The 22426-nt window shown below is 41.1% G+C and overlaps 2 protein-coding genes across 3 annotated transcripts in view; one reads left to right on the top strand and one right to left on the bottom strand.

The window, feature by feature from the left end:
- Positions 1-1077, top strand: part of LOC129772951 (C-factor) — a 4615-nt gene extending 3538 nt beyond the window's left edge. For both annotated transcript variants that reach the window (XM_055776512.1, XM_055776570.1), the window contains one exon: positions 16-1077. In XM_055776512.1, the coding sequence (XP_055632487.1) occupies positions 16-390 (375 nt within the window). In that variant the 3' untranslated portion in view covers positions 391-1077. The remainder of the gene's footprint in view (positions 1-15) is intronic.
- Positions 591-19146, bottom strand: LOC129772547 (arf-GAP with coiled-coil, ANK repeat and PH domain-containing protein 2). Its single transcript, XM_055776219.1, has 4 exons — positions 18655-19146; positions 12723-13754; positions 9212-9427; positions 591-9158 (listed from the first exon to the last, which is right to left on the bottom strand). Exons 1-4 carry the CDS (start codon positions 18705-18707, stop codon positions 7763-7765), a joined length of 2697 nt encoding a protein of 898 aa, XP_055632194.1. The 5' UTR covers positions 18708-19146; the 3' UTR covers positions 591-7762.
- Between the last annotated feature and the right edge of the window lie 3280 nt (positions 19147-22426).

The following is a 22426-nucleotide window of genomic DNA, read 5'->3' on the forward strand; positions in this document are numbered from 1 at the left end:
TCTTTTTTCTCGTAGACACTTACACCCCTGCTGAAGAAAGCGGCCGAAGCGAACGCCTCGACTCCGATGGGACCCCGCAAGGCATGCATCATCAATATGAGCTCGATCCTGGGCTCGATCGAAGCCAACACGGACGGAGGATTGTATGCTTACCGGACGTCCAAATCTGCCCTCAATGCCGCCACCAAGTCGATGAGTATCGATCTGAGGTCGAACCAGATTATGGCCGTCGCGATGCATCCCGGATGGGTTCGAACCGATATGGGTGGATCGAAGGCTCCGCTGGCGGTGGAGCAGAGCTGCGAGCAGATGGTGCAGACGGTGCTGAGTTTGGGTGAGAAACACAACGGAGGATTTTTGCAGTATGACGGGAAGGAGCTGCCCTGGTAGATGATTGATTCGTTGAATACAATTGTTATCGATAGGATATCAACTTTTGATAAGAGTTGAACAATCCCATTTGTTGAGAGCTTCTTCGATGAAGCTTGTTTAAGATAAGACCTGTAGGAAATAAAATATTGCAAACACGATAAATCGAACAAGACAATTTAAGGGATTTCTTTAAAAATGAGTTCACCCTACATATGGTCTTCTAAAGTTGAATATAGTTGTATATTGATATTAGAGGGATTGTTATTTTCATTGTCAACAGTGGATTATAGTGTATAGTATAGCCCTACTATTCAGCTGGATTTTTGTTTGGATTCATAAGTTACCTTTTTTTTGGATCTGTTTGTCATTTGTTACGTCTTCTTCTTCTTGAATGGCGTTAACGTTCCCTGTGGAACTTTTGCCGTCTCAACGTATGCATTAATTAGCGTCATTTATTAATACTTAGTTGAGATTTCTTAAGCCAAATAACACGCCTTGAATGTATTCCGAGGGGCAAACTCTTGAATACGCGTGACCACAGTGCAAGTCGAAGGAAATTTCTTTGACGAAAAATCCTCCGGCCAGAACGGGAATCGAACCCGAACACACGGCATGACAATGTGAGACGCTAACCACTCGGCCACGGGTGCACTCATTTGTTACGTGTAATAATTGATATTGGGATGCTACACTCAGCACACACACACACACACACACACACACACACACACACACACCTGCCGTTGGGAGGCACAGTTTTCGATGATTTCGGTGCGCGATTAGAGAGTGTAGCGAAGCGGCACTCGTTTTTTATTATTTCTTGTCTCGACTCAACTCAAGCTTTATCTTATATTGGCGACAAACTATCGAAAGCTTGAAGAGATTCACTCATTAAAATCGGTATATTAAAATTCTTCATAATTAATTGGCTTTCTTATTTATACTTTCAAACACAACATCTAACCAACGAGGAGTTTAACGTTCATAATTTAAAACTAGTATTCTTTTCTGCAGCTAGCCTACAGAGGATGTACGAATTAACGAGGAGCTGTGTGCTATGTACACAGTAATTTTTCTGAGCTCGGGAATCTGAGGGTTTCGTTATGAATATACAAATCCCGTATTCGGGGACTCGTTTGAGGATTATTTTATGATAAATATAAATACGGCTTGTGGAATGACATGGTTGGACACGTGAGTGGAGATAAATCGATGATTCATTTTGCGTTATGGTTACAACATGAGGCGTTGAAATGTGCAAACGTTATCCAGCACTATTCGTTAGATGTGTGTCTCCACAGAATAAATCTCGTTAAAAACAATGTGTAGGTGTGAAAACGGTTTCTACGACATCGTGTTCCTCTTTTTCGTTATTAGTTTAGACAGTGATGTACACAACAAAAATACAACTATACTACGAAAAAGTAAGTAATTAGTAGTCCACTTTGCCATTTTTGTATCGTTGATTTATTTTTCAGAAAGACAAAAAAATGACTTTTGTTCCTATTTCAAGCACTTTTAGAGTATGACAAAAAAAATCCACTTCATGGTTCATTAAACAAAAAACAAATAAAAACTCCTTTTGGTATCGATAGTCAACTGACAACGCTTTGGCATACTCTCCACGAAATTCCGGAGGTGTTGAGGGTCCAGCTCGTCCCAAGCCTTCATCAACGCAGCAAAATAGTTTATCTTGTTCGTAACGTCAGTTAGACCACCTTGTCCAAAATCGCTAATAAATTCTCAATAGGATTCAAGTCGGGGTTTTGGGGTGGCCACACCATTGGTTTGATCCGGGTCGATCGGAAGAATGCTGTTGCTTGTTCCACAGCATGCTTCGGGCCATTATCTTGATGGAAGGTGTAGTTATTCTTTACTCCCATTTTCAGCACGAATTCTTCCAGGTTCCTCGCACATCGGCAGTCATAATACCGTTGACCTGCGCTCAGTTTCCCACCACAGACCACGAGAAGCCGTTCCACTCCATGATTCCACAAACGTGCTTCATATTAAATAGCTCGAACTTGAACTCGTCCAACCAAATAACGCGCTTCCAGAACTCCAGCGGCTCGTTGACATGATTTCTCGCAAACTGACTTCGTTTTTTGGTGATGTCGGTTGTTTTTTGTCGAAGTAGCTATTCAGGTCCCGTTCCACTAAGCTTCGTCGAATGGTGCGATTGAGAAGGTCCAGATCCAACCTTTCTTTAGTCGCCCGAACGGTCGTTCGTGGGTTTTTCTTCAACTCTCGGATGATTAACGTGCCCGTTCTTGCATCAGTCATACGTTTCGGCCCTCTTCCTGGTTGATCGGCAACTCTACCGGGCATCTAATACTTCCGAATGACCAGCTGGACCGCACCACGACTTACCCCATACTTCCCAGCAATGTTTCGTTGAGACTCCTTACGCTGGAAGTCACACACAATCAAATTTCGGACCTGTGTTAAGATTTGCTTTCCCCCTTTTTTCTGAAAGCTTGCTCAGCGTCAAATACACTTCACTAGGCGCCAAAAGGTGACTAAACAGCCAAAGTACGTAGAATAGAAGGTAAGTGATATTTTCTGTGCATACACACGGAGCGCGCATGTGTTACACACACAAAGAAATTAGGAATAAACTATCCTCAATTTGTTCGATGTTCGGAAGTTTTTTCAATAATTCTTGTTTTTAAAAGTTCAAAAAATCGTACAAAGTGACAAAATCGTAAGTCGACCCGACGATAAACACGATAGTGTACCACATTTTCACTGCAGGTGAGGTTTGATGTGATTTTTTTTATCGATTTCATACTGAACAGTGTTTGTTTACTTCAGCAATATGTCGAAGTGCCACGTCCCGCTATGCCGGAGCAGAAAAATTTTAAAACTTGGGGATACTGTTTTAACCTATAATCAGCAAAGAAGACATCTTCATACTGGAGGTAAGTGTGTTTTATATAAATTGCTATTCAATGCATTCGCTTCTTGGATCTTCCTAAACGTTCCGTTCCAATGGTTTCACACGAAATTCCAAATTTATACATTCACTTCTTGCGAAAGTGCAAAATATTCATTTGCAATCACTTCGGAAGATGACCCGGGATGGAGGAAATGTTTTTCTCGTTTTCCAAAAACGCCAATTTGGTCCCGGCTGAACGGCTGAACACTCCAAACCGAAACCATTGAAAGCGTCGCGATGATTCTTGATAGCTGCTTCAATAAAAGAAAAAAAAAATCAGCAGTGTGGGAGTTTATCTTTCATCATACTATCAACGACACGAAACGAAACTGCTTCGATATAACCTCTCCACACATTTGTTCATCGGTTTTTGCGTTATTTTCATAATACAGGTGCGATAATTTCACTTTTTTCTATTTTAAAATGATTAAGTAAATTGCTATTTCATCATTTAGAAACATATTTTGAGACAGTTCTTTTGTTATAATTGAAAAAAAAAACAAAAATGTTCGAATTTATATGGATTCGATCGATGGTTTATTACAATTTTTTACTTTTTTCCTTTGCCTACCACTACTTGAACAAAGCAGGGAGGAGATTACCTTCTATTCTACGTACTTTGCTAAACAGCTGCGAAAATTATGTTAGTGTCAGATGCAAACAACCAACTGTGAAAACCAAGGGGTGCTTCGATGAACAAAACACGGTAAAACAAATTTACGCAAGTGTTCAGTCCCACGACTGAAGAGAAAAGAAACATGCAAGGTGTTACGGCTTCTTTGGCCGGCCATGGAAAGCCCCCTCGGCGAGAGCAATGGACCATTTAGATGGACCACGATAATGAAGGATGCTGAATAAAGGATGTTTAGAAAAGAATAAGAAGAAAATAAAATGTCAAAAAATATCAAAAGAAAAACAAAGTGTAATCAGAGAAAAGATAACAAAGTGAATTTATTGGAATTGAAAAATCCAAAATCGTATCATCTCTTTGCCACCAAATCAATTGTAAGTAGTTTGAACTGCGTAATATTGAATGATCGAATGATTTAAATTATTGTAGGCTAGAAAGAAAAGAATTTAAGGGCATAGAAGGAAGAAATTGTTGGTCAGATAGAACGGATACGAAGTGTGAGTAGACAGAGGTTAAGTTATAAAAGGAATGAATAAATAAAACATATATTTACAGCTTTTAGCTGTGTCCAACAACGATACGTGATCTGCTGAAAAGATCCGGGAAATCTCGCCAACAGAACAAACGCCAAAGAACAAACAAGGCTGTACATATTCATAAGGAACAAACGCCTATTTTCATTGATTCCCCCTTCCAGCAGCGCACATGCTAGCGTAATTACGTAATAACGGCATTAAACTTCAGAATCCCATATGGGAAGAGCTCAGATTATACTGATCGTGAGGTGGATAATTTCGGGTTTGTTCTGAGATATAGAAGATATTATTATTCATTAAAATTGTAGAAACGGTTCATAAAAAATGATTCTAAATATTTTTCACTATTCAAACGAGTAAGACAGAGCTAAGTACAAGAGTATGCGAGATTTCGATTATTAAACATAATAGTCATGTTTTATCTCTAGTGTAAAATTACATTCCCATATGTTCAACAACTACATTATTCCCGAGCAACCAAGTATTGCTCCTCATCTTTGAGCCAGCATTTGATTTAGCAAACTAATCATCGATGTATAATCGCAAACTTGTCATTGTAAAACATACGATTAATTAAATGGAATATTATCTCATACGCTGTATTGATTTTACCTACATAACGTTCAAACGTCCGAAATTATGCAACCAACACAACGTTCAAACACCCGACATTATGCAACCAACATGTCTCTTATAAACGGGAATGAACACTTTTTCTTCACGGAGTTCATTTTTACACGCAACTGTCCGTGACAATGATGATAGACACAAAAAGATTAAGTGAAGTGAAAGTGACGTGAAAGCGTAGGTGCCAGTGATGTTCGTAATCAGGCCCAATGATGCTGTTGCGCAGAAGCGTGATAATATTACATCTCATTACAAATTGAAGTTGGAAAGTGTTTTCTAGTTTTACTCTTAGAAAACACTTTCCAGCATAAAAGAGATCTATATCCATCTGGGTCTGGTTCGTGTACATATGTGGCAAAGAAATACGTGCTTTTTTGAACCGTGTCTCTTGTTTCGCTCACTCGTATTAATCTTATATTGTCATACCATATGTCTATTGCATGGCACTGCCTCGAGTGATCTTCTGGGTACAGTGGCATTGCAGGTACCGAAGTGACCGACCAGTTTGCTGGAATTAGTCACACAGGACAATTTTTTACACGGAAAATGTCACTGTACAATGTAAATGCATTTCTTCTACCATCCAGAACTTTTCGATTATACCAAGGTTTACGTAGTACAACTGCTCGCTCTCCGCTCAAAGATTAATCATTGTTTAAATGGTTGAATTAGCAAGAAAATTCGACATGTACAATTTGAATGTTCGTTAGTAGTGGTACCATCGGTTAGGCAGATCGGAAACTAATTGAGAGATGTGACTTGTGTTACGAAATTGTCTTTTTTTCACAAATAAAATGAAATTGAATTTCAATATCGACCAACGCTTGCATTAAAAAAATGGACAAATTTTACCAATTTTTCATGCGTTTACCTCAACACCTGGTGATGATACCACTTGTACATCGTCAATCATAGTAATTCATGAGTTTTTAAACAAAATCTGGCCATTGAGGAAGAAGAAGAAGTTCAGTTGAACTGCAGAAGTTGTGGTAAAAACAGTAAAGTACTGCTCGGTACACACAGTACTGGATGGTCCATCCCGTTGCAAAAAACTATGTGTTACCAACACAGAAATCATTAAATTATCCCTCTGTTATGTCTTGAAAACCACAGTCAGATTTACTATGGAACTCACTTTCGCGAATAATCCGCACCGCGGATCATCCGCTCGCGGATAATCGGGGTTCTACTGTATTCTTACACTTCTGGAGAAGAATGAGAGCATTGGACGGAGGCCTGGTTCCGGTCATCCGACGGTGCTACGCGATCGTAAACTGCCACTGAAGGTAAAGTAGAAGACGGAGGGAAAGGTGGGTTCCGGCCCGGGAGGTTAAAACAATGAGTGATAAAATACCTAGCGAAGATGGACATCATCATGCGGAAACGTTAGTCAAGACCGGCCGTGTCGGAACACCAAGTTCCCGAAGAATGTGCTTCTGTGGCTGATGGTTAGCCACAGAAGCACATTCTTCGGGAACTTGAAAAAAGTATATCAATGCCGCTCTTCTTTCTGAAAAGAGTATATCAATGCCGCTCTTCTTCCGTTTGGGATTTGCGGTGAACAGGGAGGTTGTCAGCACAAAGTGCCTGCTGGAAGTTGCCTCCTTCGTCCAAAAATATCAACCCGACGAGGGTGTGGTGTATTGGCCTGCACACATTACACGAAGAAGTCGCTGAAGGAGATGAACCGCCTGTTGTTCCGAAGTCCTCCAACCCTCCGAACATTCTCCATTTTCGTCCCACCGAAAATTTCCAGGCAGACCTGAAGGGTAGGGACTACTTCAACAATTCCGTGGCGAAAACGGAGAAGGAACTAATAAATAAAGCTTAGAAAGAACTGAAAAACATACCAACAAGTATGTTTTCGACAGCAATGGCACAAGTTACGACCAACTGCCATAAGGCCAACAGATAGGGCGCCGAAATATTTTTGTAACAAGGTCAATAAAATTATGTTTTATGGGAAATTTGTCCCATTGAATTATGTTTTGTAGGTTTTTTTGATCGCCATCCGAAAAATGTCGATTTTGTTATGCTATCGTTATAGGGAATGGTAAGAAATACGTAAATGTCGTCGCATTAATTTTGCACAGTTTCCACTGTTTAGAAATATCTCTGCCATGTTACTATTGACGTTAGAATTTGGTGAAGTTGTAAGGCAGAAAATTTAGCTAACACTAACAATTTCAGATCCAGTGAATCATAACAAATAACTTCTTGAAAACGAAAGCAATCGAAATAGTCCCATAATATATGTTTTAACATTTGCACGATTCTCCCCTCATATTGGAGCCATAACTACACGCGTATCTCTTGGAGATGATACGGAGGATACAATAATGCAGTGGGAAATACTGGTCAAAACAGTTTTTGACTGGAGGAGTCAAACGCATTTTTTGAAAACATCACAAAACGCTGCATATCACGTCCATGGAATAATGATAATAAATGTTTAAGGCTAGGCAGAGCAGAGATACCCCGCCTGTCATCGTTGTCTGCCATTCTAGTAAATCACGAACTCGTCTCCTTAAATGCTATAAGTACAAATAATATGCTCTCAACCAAAACGCGAACCTCAAAACATTTTCACAGCAGCAAAGCTAGGACCGTATTGGGCATACTTCAACAATAACACAGTACGGATATATCTAAATATACTTAATTTTTGTCACTACCGTCCTCGTCCTCGTCAGTTGGAGCGACAAGCAGGGAAGCACTGGTGGAGGACGACGCGTTGGAAGTGATGCTCGCATCCACCGGAGTCGTCGATGCATTTCGGTTCCGCTGCAGCCGCTGAGGCTGGTTACTTGCGAGGTGGGAAAAGTCATTCATCACAGCGGCATAGGTGGAATCCCCGCCGGAATAGTTCTCGCCATCTTCTCCGGGCCCTATCTCATCATTCAACTGAGCCAACCTCAGCAGGGTCACTATGTCCGCATCGGTTCGTTCCACCGCTATATCGATCGGTAGTTTCCCATCTGCCGATGGAATGTCATATTTGGCTTTGTGTTTGAGAAGTAGATAAGCTTGGGCGGTGGAACCATTTTCTGTGGCCAAGTGTAGCGGGGTGCACCCGTTACGATCGACCGCATTTATATTGCACCCATTGAGGAGCAGAAATTCGCAGGACATTATTGATCCGGAAAGAATTGCCCCGTGCAGAGGGATTCTGTCCAACTCATCGGCATTGCGCCAGTTCTTGTCAGCCCCGAGAGCCATTGCCTGACACATTACTGGCAGATTGTGGCCACAGGCCGCCTTATACAGCAAAAAATTCGGATTCAATTTGTCGAACTCTTCGCACTCCATTATTCCGTTATCCTCCTCGCCACTGGTGGACTCCTGGTCAGAGTTCAGCAGCAACAGATTCTCGTCCATCAGGTTGTGATTGTTCTCAATGATATTCTCCCCGATCAGCAAAATATCGTTGAACTTCTTTGGAATGTTCAGGTTCACATCTTTCTCGTCCGCATCGGGATCCGTGTCGGTTTCAGTGTTTCCGCCACTGGACGCACCACCCTCAACTCCTTCTTCGATTCTTTTATTGCGCAGAAGTTTCCGATAGCTCCTGCGTCGTAGCTTCTTGATGCTCCATTTTTCCGGATACTTCGAGCTGTCGTTATCCAAACTCTTGAACGACAGCGTGGAAGAGGATGTGCTGGTTGGGGTTGGATCGAGACCCAATCCACTGCTGCTGTCCAGTGGCAACACAAACTTCCGCTCGATATACTTCGCTTTGATCCACGCCTCGCGTATCGATATCTCGCAATTGTCCGTGGCTCGATCGAACCGATTCACCTTGGCCGTGTTCGCCTCGTAAACCCGGTTGATAACATCGTTTCCAAGCTCGATCATTACCCGCAAGATCTCCGGCTCCCAGACGTCCAGCGTCAGCGAACGCACCTTGCTGTAGTGAACGCCGAGACTGCGATGCACTCCCGAGCATGCAATACACAGTGTGATGCCCAAATTGATGGAAGCCCACTTGGGATCCGCATTGCCACAATCACAGCACCGGGAGTTCCCTGGAATTCGAAGAATTTGGGTCCAGTTTCTGAAATAAACCAAACTTAGTTAAATGGTTCCAAATGTCAAAAGACCACTCACATCTTTTTGACACCCTTCCTACCGTCACATCTGGCAAGTCCCTCACCCCCTCTGATCCTGTTGGTACTGTCCTCGTTGGTGGGTGACTGACTTTGGATGCCCCGCATGTCGTGACTGTACGGACTGTGATACTGAATCGCCGAATCGATGCCTTTCTGCAGTGCCTTGATCCAAGCGTTAAGCATAGCCTCAGAATCAGCCTGGAGAATGTGTGATCTGCAAACAATACGAATTACTAAACATATTTATTCCATGGCAGTTCGAAATAATTTCCAACCCGGGAAGACCCTAGACATCTAGAAATCTCGCTTTATCAGATCCCTGGCTACGATCTGCAAATGTGCTAGCAGCTGAGTAAACCCAAGCCTAATTCTAGCCGATACTTCAGACCCATTACTTATCCCAAGGCAAGTCAAGAAAGTTTCCAACCAAGTTTCCAAAAATCCTTGACCGAATTAGTCTATGTCAGCATTAGCCTTGAGTTTAAAAAGAAATTCCCGCTTTACCAGATAATCGATATCCAGTACCCATGTTCAAATTTAATAAGACCGCAAAGGGTTAAAAATCGTATATGTACTGAAATTTACTTTATTTATTTTCTTTCAAACAACAAAGCATTTTTGAAGGATTTTATTCGAAAAAGTCGCCTTCATAGTCGCTGAATGTTGTAAGACGCTCCCGGAAACTGCTGCAAGCTCGTTTTACCAGGTTTTACCATGTCGCGATTTAGTGACATCATTATCTTTATGATTTCTGACTTTAGCGATCCAATTGTTGTGTGAGTGGCTTTATTGGTGTCCATGTGATAAAAAATTAACGAACAAAATGTTAGCGTTCAAAATCACAACGGCCGAACTGACATTATGGCTGGAACTGAAATTTCAGTATTATTGAGGTGTTTTGAACTTAATTACAATTCAATTTTACTTATTGTCAAATGTTATGTTTCTATTATTCTTAATCATAATATTTGAACTTTTTCTTTTTCTAAAAATACAAATTACATAAATTACAATTTATTTTTTATTCGAGTTCATTCAAAACACAATAAATCAAGATCAATGCATAAGTCTTAAATGAATATACTCCGGCTGTCGCGCTTTATTTTTCTCGTTTTCCAAGATGTTTCCGTATTCAATCTTTCTAAAAGGAAAAACTCTTCAAATCGTGGCAATTAGGTATAAGTAATGAAACCAACAAAGGATTTCAATAATCTTTTCATTTTTTCGATACTTTCGTCTCTCAGCTGCGTTATTTACTGTGTATTAGAGATAGGAAATTGCGTTACGTAGGGGGAGAGGAGGAGCATCAATTGATAGGAAATTTCCACGGATCTATCACAAAGGATAAAATGATATTTTTCATTAGATAAACAATTGAATAATTGTGAAATGTCAAGCGTTATCGAAACGCCCTAACTGCCAAGTTTAGATTGATTTGATTTGTGCTCCTCAAATTGAACTACCCAGATTAAAAATGAAATTCGTTTTCCCCAAAACAGGCTTCAAAACTAAGGTGCCTGGGGAGATCGGCATTGTAAATACATGCAAGTCGGGGGTGCCTGAGAAAATCGACATCGCAGATATATGCAAGCTGCGAATACTGCTAATATATGAGGGGCTTAGAATGAAAGGGGTGTAAGTGATTTGATCGATTTCTCTACATCGACTCTCTCTTTGGGTCATAACTTAGCTGCAAATACACTCCCAGCTGTATTTACCAACGTGGAAAATAGGAAGGAAAACCTCATCTATCGGATTCTATAGCAAACTTAAATTGGAAAGTTTTTGCAGTTGAGTTATTAACTAAATAAAAAGTTGATGAAGAGAAAACGATCAAGTCACTTACACCCCTTGCATTCTGAGCCCCTCATATACCGGAATATGTTTCCGTAGCATGCCTCTAGTATGTGAAATGATTTAGGCGAATCGTCATTTCAGATACTAGAGTTGAATGAACTTTCAAGTTTAGAGCCTCTATAGCATAAAAAACAGAAACTAAAGTTGTTGGTTCATGCAAGTCGGGGGTATTTCTGAACCCGCATTTTTTTTTGCACTTCGGAATGTGTTCTCCCAACACGGACTACAAAAGCGGGTACGAACATGGAATATATGCCCTAATATCTTCAGCTCACTAAATTTCTACGCATACAGTTTGATGATCGGGCAAAATGTTGAGAATCATTTGCTACCATAACGTCGATTGATTCAACAATATACGTTGGACGTGCATGTCGAAAAATCAAAACTGAGAACCTGAAATTCATCAAATCAAGGAAATTATTGGTTCGAGAAGTACGTACACTTGAGACATGCAATAACTTCAGAGGGAAATGTAGAATACGATGATCTTTTGGCAATTCTTCCGTTCAAAAATTTTGGAATCCTAGGCATCATACCAAAAGTAAAAGAACGGTCAATAAATTTACTTGTAACGAAGAACATAATCTATCACAATACATGAATTGATTTTAAATGGCTTATGTTTAAACTCTTTAATTACAAAGCAAATACAGTAATTCGTCTCTTATTGGACATACCGAGGCACCACTCAGTGTCGTATTATAGGTGATTGTGTCCTGTAATTGGACATATCCACAAATACCAAAATATGAAATACAAGTAAAAATAGGAAAATCATTGAAAATCTAACAAATAACCTTCGGGAAAGTGTGCAAAATACATAATCTACGCTTCAAGCTATCTTTTGTTTATTGATGAAGAAGTAGACTGAAAGCTATAGCGAGATAGGTGTAAATGTTCCGAGGTTTCACTTTCAGCATTACAAAAGCGACAAATATCATCTTGCACTAAACCTATATTTTTGAGATGGTATTAACTCGTACAATGTTCTGTTATGAGACCAGTGAATGTGCTAAAGTTTTTCTTATTAATACTCAGCAATTGTTGAGTAATTTTAATACTCGGCTTGTTAATTTCTTTTCACTGGTTAAGTTGTACAGCCATCCGGTCACTTCCCGGTCTTCCCATTTCTCCAGCTGACTCTTCAACACACACTCAGAAATCCCATAGGATGGTTCTGGACCAGTGAAGGCTGAGCTTAAGCCGCGTCTTGCGAGTTCATCTGCTTGCCAGTCGTTGGAGTTTGTCTAGCTTTTCAATAGCTATTGCCTCCTTAGTCTTTGACCACCATACTAATGAGGCATAGGTTATCCCAGGGCGCACAATGGCAGTGTAGACCCACATAATCATTCTTGGTTTAAGGCCCCATGTTCTTCCTATCATCGTAGAACATGCCCATATGGCAATGCCGGCCTTATTGATGATTGAATCTAAGTGTGCGTTCCAGTTCAGTTTAGCATCTAGGATTACGCCATGATTTTTCACTGAAACGCTGCATTTGACTTGAGTCTTCTCACGCCATTCGGGAAAGAAGCCAGTTGTTATGTCTTGCCTAAGAGCGGCAGAAGACCGAACGAAACGTTTAACATTCTCTAGGCTAACTTGGCTAATTATTTTCAGAATTCAAACTAAAAAAACCCCGAACTTACTTGGTGGGCGAGATAACCTCGAAGCAGAACCGCCGATCCGAGTCGGGCAGAAGGCGCACCGTACACAGCCGTAAATCCTCCTCCATTACGGTGGGTAATTCCTCGCCGGTTCTCTTCCGGTAGAACAGCTGATTATCCCGCATGCAGAACCACCGTCGGTTCCACGTTTTGAATGCATTCGAGGTGCGCTTGAACAAGTAACCCTCCATGTGACTCAATGGTCTGTTTGTGTACGGCCCAGAAGAACGCTGATCGGATCCATCCCCAGTGGACGAGGATGCATTCGAAACCAACGACGGTGTTCCGGGCAGGGAGGAGAGAGATTTTTCTCCGTCGTCTAGCAACATGTTGACACAGGTGTGACGGTTTTGCATCTGTTTATCCAGCAGATTGTACTCCGCCCGCATGCTACCAATTTCTTCGTCGAGCGTTTTGAAAAATGAACCAAAGTCCTCGCACAGATCCGATCCCTGGTGGTAATATGTGCTGCAGGCTTGAATATAGCTTAGCAATGTGGAAAGAATCTCGTGTCGTTTGCGATTCTGTAGCATCGTGATATAATTCACGTAATCCAGCGCAGCATGATTGTAGCATGACTTTGTCGCGGAGAGTAGATTCTCCGCCTCAACAATATCGACCGGCCGGTTCTTGCTCACCTGGGAGTTCTTATAAACAGCCGCATCCAAATTTTCCGAAACTTTGGTGAAAATTTGCTTATAATCTTTAACCTCCTTGACGTCCTTCTTGAGAAAACTGGTCAAATTCTTCAGCACCGTTCGGTTCGCCTGATCCAACAGAGTGGTGTGAAATTTGTTCATCTCCTGCAGGCAGTGAATCAGTTTGGCCAGCGCGTTGGTGGACGATTTGTCGTCCTGAAAGTGCTTCTGCAAATCCCACAGCGAGGTGGCGAATGCGCTCTGGTTGCGGATGTACTCCTTGCCGCTGTCCACCGCCAGGCTGCACATCTTGATGATTCGCTCCAATCGCTGCTCCAGATGGTCGATATCGGATTCCTCCTGTTCAAGCCGTAACCTGTGTGGGAAGAGAAAAATCGAATTTTGTTAATGGCCTTCACTTTCAAATTGTGTAATTATCGAATCAAAATCGAAATGGGCACTTGATACTATTAATTGTTTCCCCTTGGAATCGCTCAGACGTCGGATGCTTTCACTGTGACACAAATTTTGAGCGATGTAACGTTTTCTTTTGCTCTCTCCGTCTTTATGGTGCTGTAATTCAATTTGCTGGTTTAGATTTTTATTTTAGATTTTTTTTACGTCCCTACTCGGACGTAACGCCAGCACTTTGTAAATTCACTCCTCCAATTATTGAAGTGAGACCTGTCTAGGCTCTACCACTCTTGCAACCGTATTCTTATATGGCAAGTAGGAAATAGAAACTCTGATCTGCTTAACGAAAAGCGCTCTGATAATATGTAGCAAATGAATTGCTCAAAACTCTGCTTTTGTAATATACTTATTTTGTGGTTTGTCAATGAAGTGATAGTAAACTGTTGACGAAATTGACGACCCTCTTGTTCAAATATACGCCTGCCTTTCACCTTTCTTATCCACCATCGAAAATGGCAAACCTTTTTTGGAGTTCGATGACAAAGGTTTTGGAACTCAACATATGTCGCTAGTGGACGGAGAAATTCATGGATATCCTTCAGTGCGCTCTCGACTTGTTTGTTCCACTTCTACGTTCCTCAAAATAGCTTCCTTGATCAAAGGCATAACTCAGGCCGTATGAATGAACGCTGCAGCGCAACGTACAGCAACGAACAAAGTGTCGTTTCAATTCGGAAGTTGCCGATAGTGCAGCGTAAATCGTCAATTCTCTGTAGTTCGTCAGCAGTTCTGCAGTTCTTCATTTTCGATGCTGTATGATCTGAACGAGAGAGCTACAGAACTGCTTTCATAGCAAGTTGAGGTGCTTGAGCCAATTTTTACTGCTAGTTTTCTATTGAGACGATACGACCGAAACCATTCAACAAGTCGGAGTATCCAAGATTTCCTACAGAACTTGAAGGCAGCGATCTGGGACCACTGCTATTCTCACTGCCATCATGCATCTTGTAGCTGGTTGTGGACGATCTAATGGTGTATTTTGTGGTCAACGCCACTGCTATCAAAATTGTATTATTGAACCCATGAGGGTATCTACATAGACTACCGAATTCTAGAAAAAGTTAGTTCTAAGAACCCCCTTCAACCCCGTGATCGTTGCGTAAGAAAATTACATTTTTATTCCTAAATAAATTCAGGGGCTCCTATATACTGTTATACAATCCGGTGGCAGTAAAGAAGTGGGATTGGGAGGAAGAGCAATACCATTCAATCCCGTGGCAGAAAAGAAATGGGATTGGGAGAGATGAGCATACGATTCAATCCGATGGCAGAAAAGAAATGGGATTAGGAGAAAAGAGCATACCGTTCAATTAGGTGGCAGAAAAGCAATGGGATTGGGAGAGGAGAGCCCTTCGCAATTACAACTGAATGAATTTCCGACCGGTTAAGTCTTGTGGCAGAAAAAAATGGGATTGGGAGAGAAGAGCATACCGTTCAATCTGGTGACAGCAAAGAAAGAAGAGCATACCATTCAATTCGGTGGCAGAAAAGCAATGGGATTGGGAGAGAAGAGCCCTTCGCAATTACAACTAAATGGATTTCCGAGCGGACACCGGTTAAGTTTTGTGGCAGAAAAAAATGGGATTGCGAGAAAAGAACATACTGTTGAATTCGGTGGCAGAAAAATGGGATTGGGAGAGAAGAGCATACCGTTCAATCTGGTGGCAGCAAATAAATAGGATTGAGAGAGAAGAACAATGTGGCAGGAAAGAAATGGGATTGGGAGAGATTAGCATACTGTTGAATCCGGTGGCAGAAATTAAATGGGATTGGGAGAGATGAGCATACGGTTCAATCCGGTGGCAGTAAAGAAATGGGATTGGGAGGAAGAGCAATACCATTCAATCCCGTGGCAGAAAAGCAATGGGATTGGGAGAGAAGTGGATTTCCGAGCACACATCGGTTGTGTTAAATGGGATTGGGAGAGATGAGCATACGGTTCAATCCGGTGGCAGTAAAGAAATGGGATTGGGAGGAAGAGCAATACCATTCAATCCCGTGGCAGAAAAGAAATGGGATTGGGAGGAAGAGCAATACCATTCAATCCCGTGGCAGAAAAGCAATGGGATTGGGAGAGAAGTGGATTTCCGAGCACACATCGGTTGTGTTAAATGGGATTGGGAGAGATGAGTATACGGTTCAATCCGGTGGCAGTAAAGAAATGGAATTGGGAGAGACGAGCATACAGTAAAGAAATGGGATTGAGAGGAAGAGCAATACCATTCAATTCCGTAGCAGAAAAGCAATGGGATTGGGAGAGAAGAGGCGTTCGCAATTACAACTAAATGGATTTCCGAACACACACCGGTTGTGTCAGAAAAAAAGGGGATTGCGAGAGAAGAGCATACTGTTGAATTCGGTGGCAGAAAAGAGATGGGATTGGGAGAGACGAGCATACGGTTCAATCCGGTGGCAGTAAAGAAATGGGATTGGTAGAGAAGAGCCATTCTGTTCAATCCCGTGGCAGAAAAGAAATGGGATTGGGAGAGATGAGCATACGGTTCAATCCGGTGGCAGTAAAGAAATGGGATTGGGAGGAAGAGCAATACCGTTCAATCCCGTGACAAAAAAGAGATGGGATTGGGAGAGACGAGCATACGGTTCAATCCGGTGGCAGTAAAGAAATGGGATTGGGAGGAAGAGCAATACCATTCAATCCCGTGGCAGAAAAGAAATGGGATTGGGAGAGATGAGCATACGGTTCAATCCGGTGGCAGTAAAGAAATGGGATTGGGAGGAAGAGCAATACCATTCAATCCCGTGGCAGAAAAGAAATGGGATTGGGAGGAATAGCAATACCATTCAATCCCGTGGCAGAAAAGCAATGGGATTGGGAGAAAAGAGAGCTTCGCAATTACAACTAAATGAATTTCCGAGCACACACCGGTTATGTCAGAAAAAATGGGATTGCGAGAGAAGAGCCATACCGTTCAATCCCGTGACAGAAAAGAGATGGGATTGGGAGAGACGAGCATACGGTTCAATCCCGTGGCAGAAAAAAAAGGGATTGGGAGGAAGAGCAATACCATTCAATCCCGTGGCAGAAAAGAAATGGGATTGGGAGGAAGAGCAATACCATTCAATCCCGTAGCAGAAAAGCAATGGGATTGGGAGAGAAGAGGCGTTCGAAATTACAACTAAATGGATTTCCGAGCACACACCGGTTGTGTCAGAAAAAATGGGATTGCGATAGAAGAGCATACTGTTGAATTCGGTGGCAGAAAAGAGATGGGATTGGGAGAGACGAGCATACGGTTCAATCCGGTGGCAGTAAAGAAATAGGATTGGGAGGAAGAGCAATACCGTTCAATTCCGTGGCAGAAAAGAAATGGGATTGGAAGAGAAGAGCATACTGTTCAATCCGGTGGCAGCAATAATTCTTGAAAATACAGCGCATCATTGAAAAAATATTTATCGTGTCCACATGGATATACATTTTTATGGCCGGCAATCCAATCCAGAAGGAGCAGCTGAAGGTGCTGGTGAGATACTTCTCTCCGGCGCGACATCGTGGTGGCAGTTAACGACGAGATCTACTTGACGCTGGACGGCAACTATTGGCAGGGGATCAGCAATTCCATTCCATTCTTTGTTTTTGAGAGGTTTTAACTTTGCAGTTCAATCGCCCTATGAGCGATCAGCGAGAACGAAATATCCATTTCGCTGTTTATTCCTTTCGGGTTTGCGATGAACGGGCAGATCTACAGTAGGACGTGCCTCCCAGAAGTTGCCGCCTTCATCGATAAGTATCAAACGAAGAAATATGTGTTCTTTTGGCCGGACCTGACCTCGGCCTATTATGCCAAAAGATTACTAGAGGAAATGGATCGGCTGAAGATACACGCTGGAGGTCCGCCGAAGACCGCCAATGCTTCCAAAGACCCCCAGTTACGACCGATAGAAAACTTGTGGCTGAATATCAAACGGAAGATGTATCCCAATAATTTTGTGGCCAAAACGGAGAGACAGTTGATTGCCAAGGCCAAGCACGAGCTGAAAAACATGCCAACATCTATCTTTTCGTCGGGAATAGCTAGGCTTCCGGTCAACGACCGTGAGACCGTTCGGCAGAACGTTGAAGCATTCTTGTAGAAGGATTTAAGGATTCGTCCATTGAATTATCTTTGGTAGTTTGTGCTACTTGGAAGTATTGTCATACGTTATGCAGGACATTAGATAACAGAGAGAAGATTGATTGAATAGACCATTGATTCATGAAAAGAACGACGACCTGATGTAATGAGAGTATAGAAATAGTGTACAAAATATTCGTAGTCAATGGTTCTTTCAATATACGAAGCTTGGTTCAGCCGTTAATTTCCCTTTCCAAACAATGTGGAATACGAGAGCAAACAAAGTAGATTAATTTGCAGATTAGCAGAATGTACCACTCTGTGTTTGCAGCACAAAGTCTGGTTGCTCATAATCAGCGTAATGCGATAGGCGATATACATTAAACGAAAGTAGAAGCGTGCATTTGTTGTTGATAGTGGTGACTAATACTTTATCTGAGCCAAGCAAAGATTCTGAGCATAAGCGATACATTGTATTGTATGTTCTGGAGCGAGCCATTCGGAAAAAATAATTTCTATGGCAAAGAATTGTTAGATAACTTGTGGTCGTATTGTCCACTAAACCCACTAAAGTGTGCGCTAGAAAATTTATTAAGCACGCAACTAAATTTATCCATTATCTGCCAAAATTCCGGCATTGGGCCCATAGTCCGTTCGTAAAGAAACCAGCCTTCCAAAAACAAAGACGCAGGCTTCAGATCGAAGGGATGTTATTGCGATGCTACTCACCTGAACTTGGGAGAATCCTTAAGACACTCGCTGAAGTCAATTTTACACGTCATGATGGAACACACTACAATCACTGTTCACTTCCTTCCTCTGGGGAGGAACCAACCAAAACATGCACCGTTTACCGCTGGAGTTAGATCATATTTGCGCACAGAAGCAACAGAACCGAATCTCGGATTTCGCAGCTGGAACTAATTGCGATGACGAACGCAAAAGAAGGGCACGGTTCAACTGGTGGCGAAGCTGTGGTGTGTGTTAATGCACTTTCTTCTACGCACCTTCGCGAAGCAATTGCGAATCTAATTCTGCTGGACACAAGAAACGGCGGCGACGATTGGAATGATTTCACTTCACGTAATCGAACACAAACATTAAACATGGGAATAATGCAACGAAACGGAGATTAAATGCACATAAAACTTTCACTGCTCGCTTGCATTCGCTGACGATGGTGACGATGTGTGTATCGCGCTAATCATGACGATCGAATGTGTAGCTGTCAAATGTATGTTTTATGAATGAGTCATCTGTTGAATGAACCGTAGCAGGCGCTCTTTTGGAGCGGTGAACCTATTTACGTTCAAATGAAGCGGATTGTTCATTTTGAACAGTTCACCATGGCGCAATCGGCCAAAATATGGTTAATTATTTGCTGTTTGCTATAAAAGCAAAGGTGGAAGTACATTGTTTGATCGGATGCTAAATATTTGAGATCTTTTTGTTGGAGAATATTTGGTTCATGTTTGGAACCTAGTTGGTGCGCTTGATTGACAATTTATTTTTCAAGTGCATTTTGCCACAAATAAAAAAGATTCTTGCAACTTTTTCTCCCCAAATGTTTTCCCGATCAAATGAACAAACATTTTCGTGACTCGGGTTTGTTTCATTTAGGGGCTGTCCACATACCACGTTGACAACTTTAGGAGAGGTAGGGGTCGCGAAAATGTCCACGGTTGTCTACGGTGGGGGAGGAGGGGGTTTAGATAATATCCACGTGGACACGATAAATTTTCAAGCGATTTTTTATTGTATTTTCAAGAATTATTGAACTTTCCGCCCACTCTGTATTCTGTGTTTTTTTAAAAAAGGGTTGAGCTGCTTGAGTGCATCAAACATCCGTATTTTTCATATGGCGAAATTTCTTCCCTGAAATGTGTACTCTGAAAGTCATTCATATGAACTGAGAGCGATCGATTTATTTCCATTGTTAGAAGAGAACTCGAGATACTCGACAAAGAAATTAGATGAACAGAGAGTTAAGTTGAACATTTTAAGTGATTTTGAAATACTGTAACTTCGTGGAAAACCAACATACATCATTCCAAATCTTCAACTTCAACATTTCAAAGCAATGTTTTGGAATATATTACGGACACATTGTTATCTTGATGTATGTGAATGTAGTGAATAAAAATATAGGAACAAATAAAAACCCATCCTCTTTCTGTTATTTCAAGGTTTTTCGGGACTTTTAGCTAAATAAGTCAACAGAAAATCCAATTTACCTTATCAACCAGTTTTCATTGGATTCCAAGAACTTGCATGTAGAACCTTTCAATACAAATTTCTTTTAGTTTGAATGAAAAAGTGCTCCATCGTCTTCGATGATTAATAATTCAATAAATGATGAACGCGCTGCAATTGGAAAATTTAAATAAATTATGTATTCAATAAAAAAAACGAATGAAATATTAAATTTTTTTTTTGCATTTTCAAAAAGTGTCAAAAACAGTTTTGCTACAGTGTTTTAGAAAGTCGTCTGTAGTTTTGCAAATATTGCAAGTATTCCAATATTAGCACAACTTGTTGAGCCTAATATATCCTCAAAACCCCTGTGAATATAATGATACTTTTAATCATTATTTTTAGCCAATCAAAGAAAGTTTTGAGTAAATTATATAAGCACTCCATCGCAAATTGAGCCAGAAGTACAAAATGCTATGCGTACCCTGGAAAAAAACGATTATTAACTTCAGTTTTCACGCGTTTGTGTTGAAAATTCAAGCTTTAAATTATGTATATCCTATATTCATGCGTTGATTTTTCACGCTATTCCAAAAATTACTCAAAAATTTCGACTTTAAACTCTGTACCTATTTTTTTTGTCGAATGTATTCAAAGCACGACTTTATTTTTGTATATGCGGGTTTCGATTCAGCAATACAGATTCATTACAGATATCTAAAACCCCCGTTCATTAGCATCTGGTGAATATATTCATAAAACGCTGCAATGGATGGGTTACATATTATTTGACCAAAAACATTTGATTGAATGCATCTCCAGGTTCATTGTAGCCGCCATGAGCTACCCAACCAAGTTTTTTGTAGTGTAAATTATGCTTAGAAGAGAAAATATTCTACATTAATAAACTAATATTGATAGGTATGATGAATCTGTTTGAATACATCTATAAGTTTGAAAACTCAAAAAACTCAGCAAACGTGCGTCGGTTTTTAATAAAAATGTACGAGATTAGATTATCCATGAGTAATATTTTAATATGGACTTCAGCGGCAAAAAAAAACTAAAGAGCTTCCCGCGCTCGGTAAACAATATAAAAATGACAACAAACCATTTAATAGTAATAGCTAACATTTTTACCAATAAAAATATGGAATAAAACATAGAAAATTCAATTATTCTCTCTAAAAAATAGAGGGATGTCCACGTGGCCAAGAGGGAGAGGGGTATCAGAAATGTCCACGCTTGTCCACGGAGGGAGAGGGGGGTATCTAAAACCGTGCTTTTTCTGTCCACGTGGTATGTGGACAGCCCCTTACGTTTTTCGTCCAAGAAAGATTATCCTTTTGCAGAAATCTTTTATTACTTTGTGACGTTAGATTCCTGCTGCATGCAGCTGATAGCTTATGGAAAATATTGAGAAAAACTAAACACGACAGCCAAAGTAAAAAAAGAAGGGGGTCTTCGTAGCCTAATTGGTTGCGTGTCCGCAATGCATGGATCTGGAGAAAGCAGAGGACGAAACGAATCAAATCGACGAGCGGTCGAGCGAAATATTCTGTGCGAATGTTTCGACAGACATCGAAATATGATTTTCCATCAGTTTGTTTCTGTCTGCTGGCAGGAATTCAGATAGTGATTCGTGGGTCATTTGTCAAAGGCGATGAGAAATTAAAAAAAATGCTTTCGGAACCGCTGCACATGTTGGACAGAGTATGAGCTGGATCATCCAATGCGGCTAATGAGTGTAGGATAATGAATCTGAGCCAAGGAGCTGAGCATCGTATCTTTCCGCTGGAATCATGTGAGTTGATTTGGTAGACGACCGAGATAAGGATATTGTGGCTGTCTGTGTTTAGGATAATAATTTGCCTTCGAAATGATTCCTTCGAATGAGATTTTGGATATAATTAAAAATTGTAAGGGGTTATATCTAGGACACAACCGCATTTTTGACGTAGAACCACGGAATTATATTATTTAGTCCGCTTGTTTTGACGTAGGACTACGAGTGTGTAATGAATGTAGATGAAATTGCATTGCCGTTTCGCAATACTTTCCATTCTTGCATCGAGCTGTGTTTGTCTATGTGTGTGAAATCAACATTAGGTATGGGTGATGTCCGCTCGTTATGTTTCACATACTTACTCCTCGCTCTCAACTGTGGTTTCATTCCATTCCATCAGTAGAAACAAACTCTTCTCCATACTCCTCCTTCCCTTGTCTTTCCCGACGGGAAAAGAATCCATTCTCGCTCAATGTTTGCCAGGAACGATGTTGCTCCGATGACCACCAAACAAGAAGTGGT

Source organism: Toxorhynchites rutilus, chromosome 1, assembly GCF_029784135.1.
Source record: "Toxorhynchites rutilus septentrionalis strain SRP chromosome 1, ASM2978413v1, whole genome shotgun sequence".
Taxonomy (NCBI): Eukaryota; Metazoa; Arthropoda; class Insecta; order Diptera; family Culicidae; genus Toxorhynchites; species Toxorhynchites rutilus.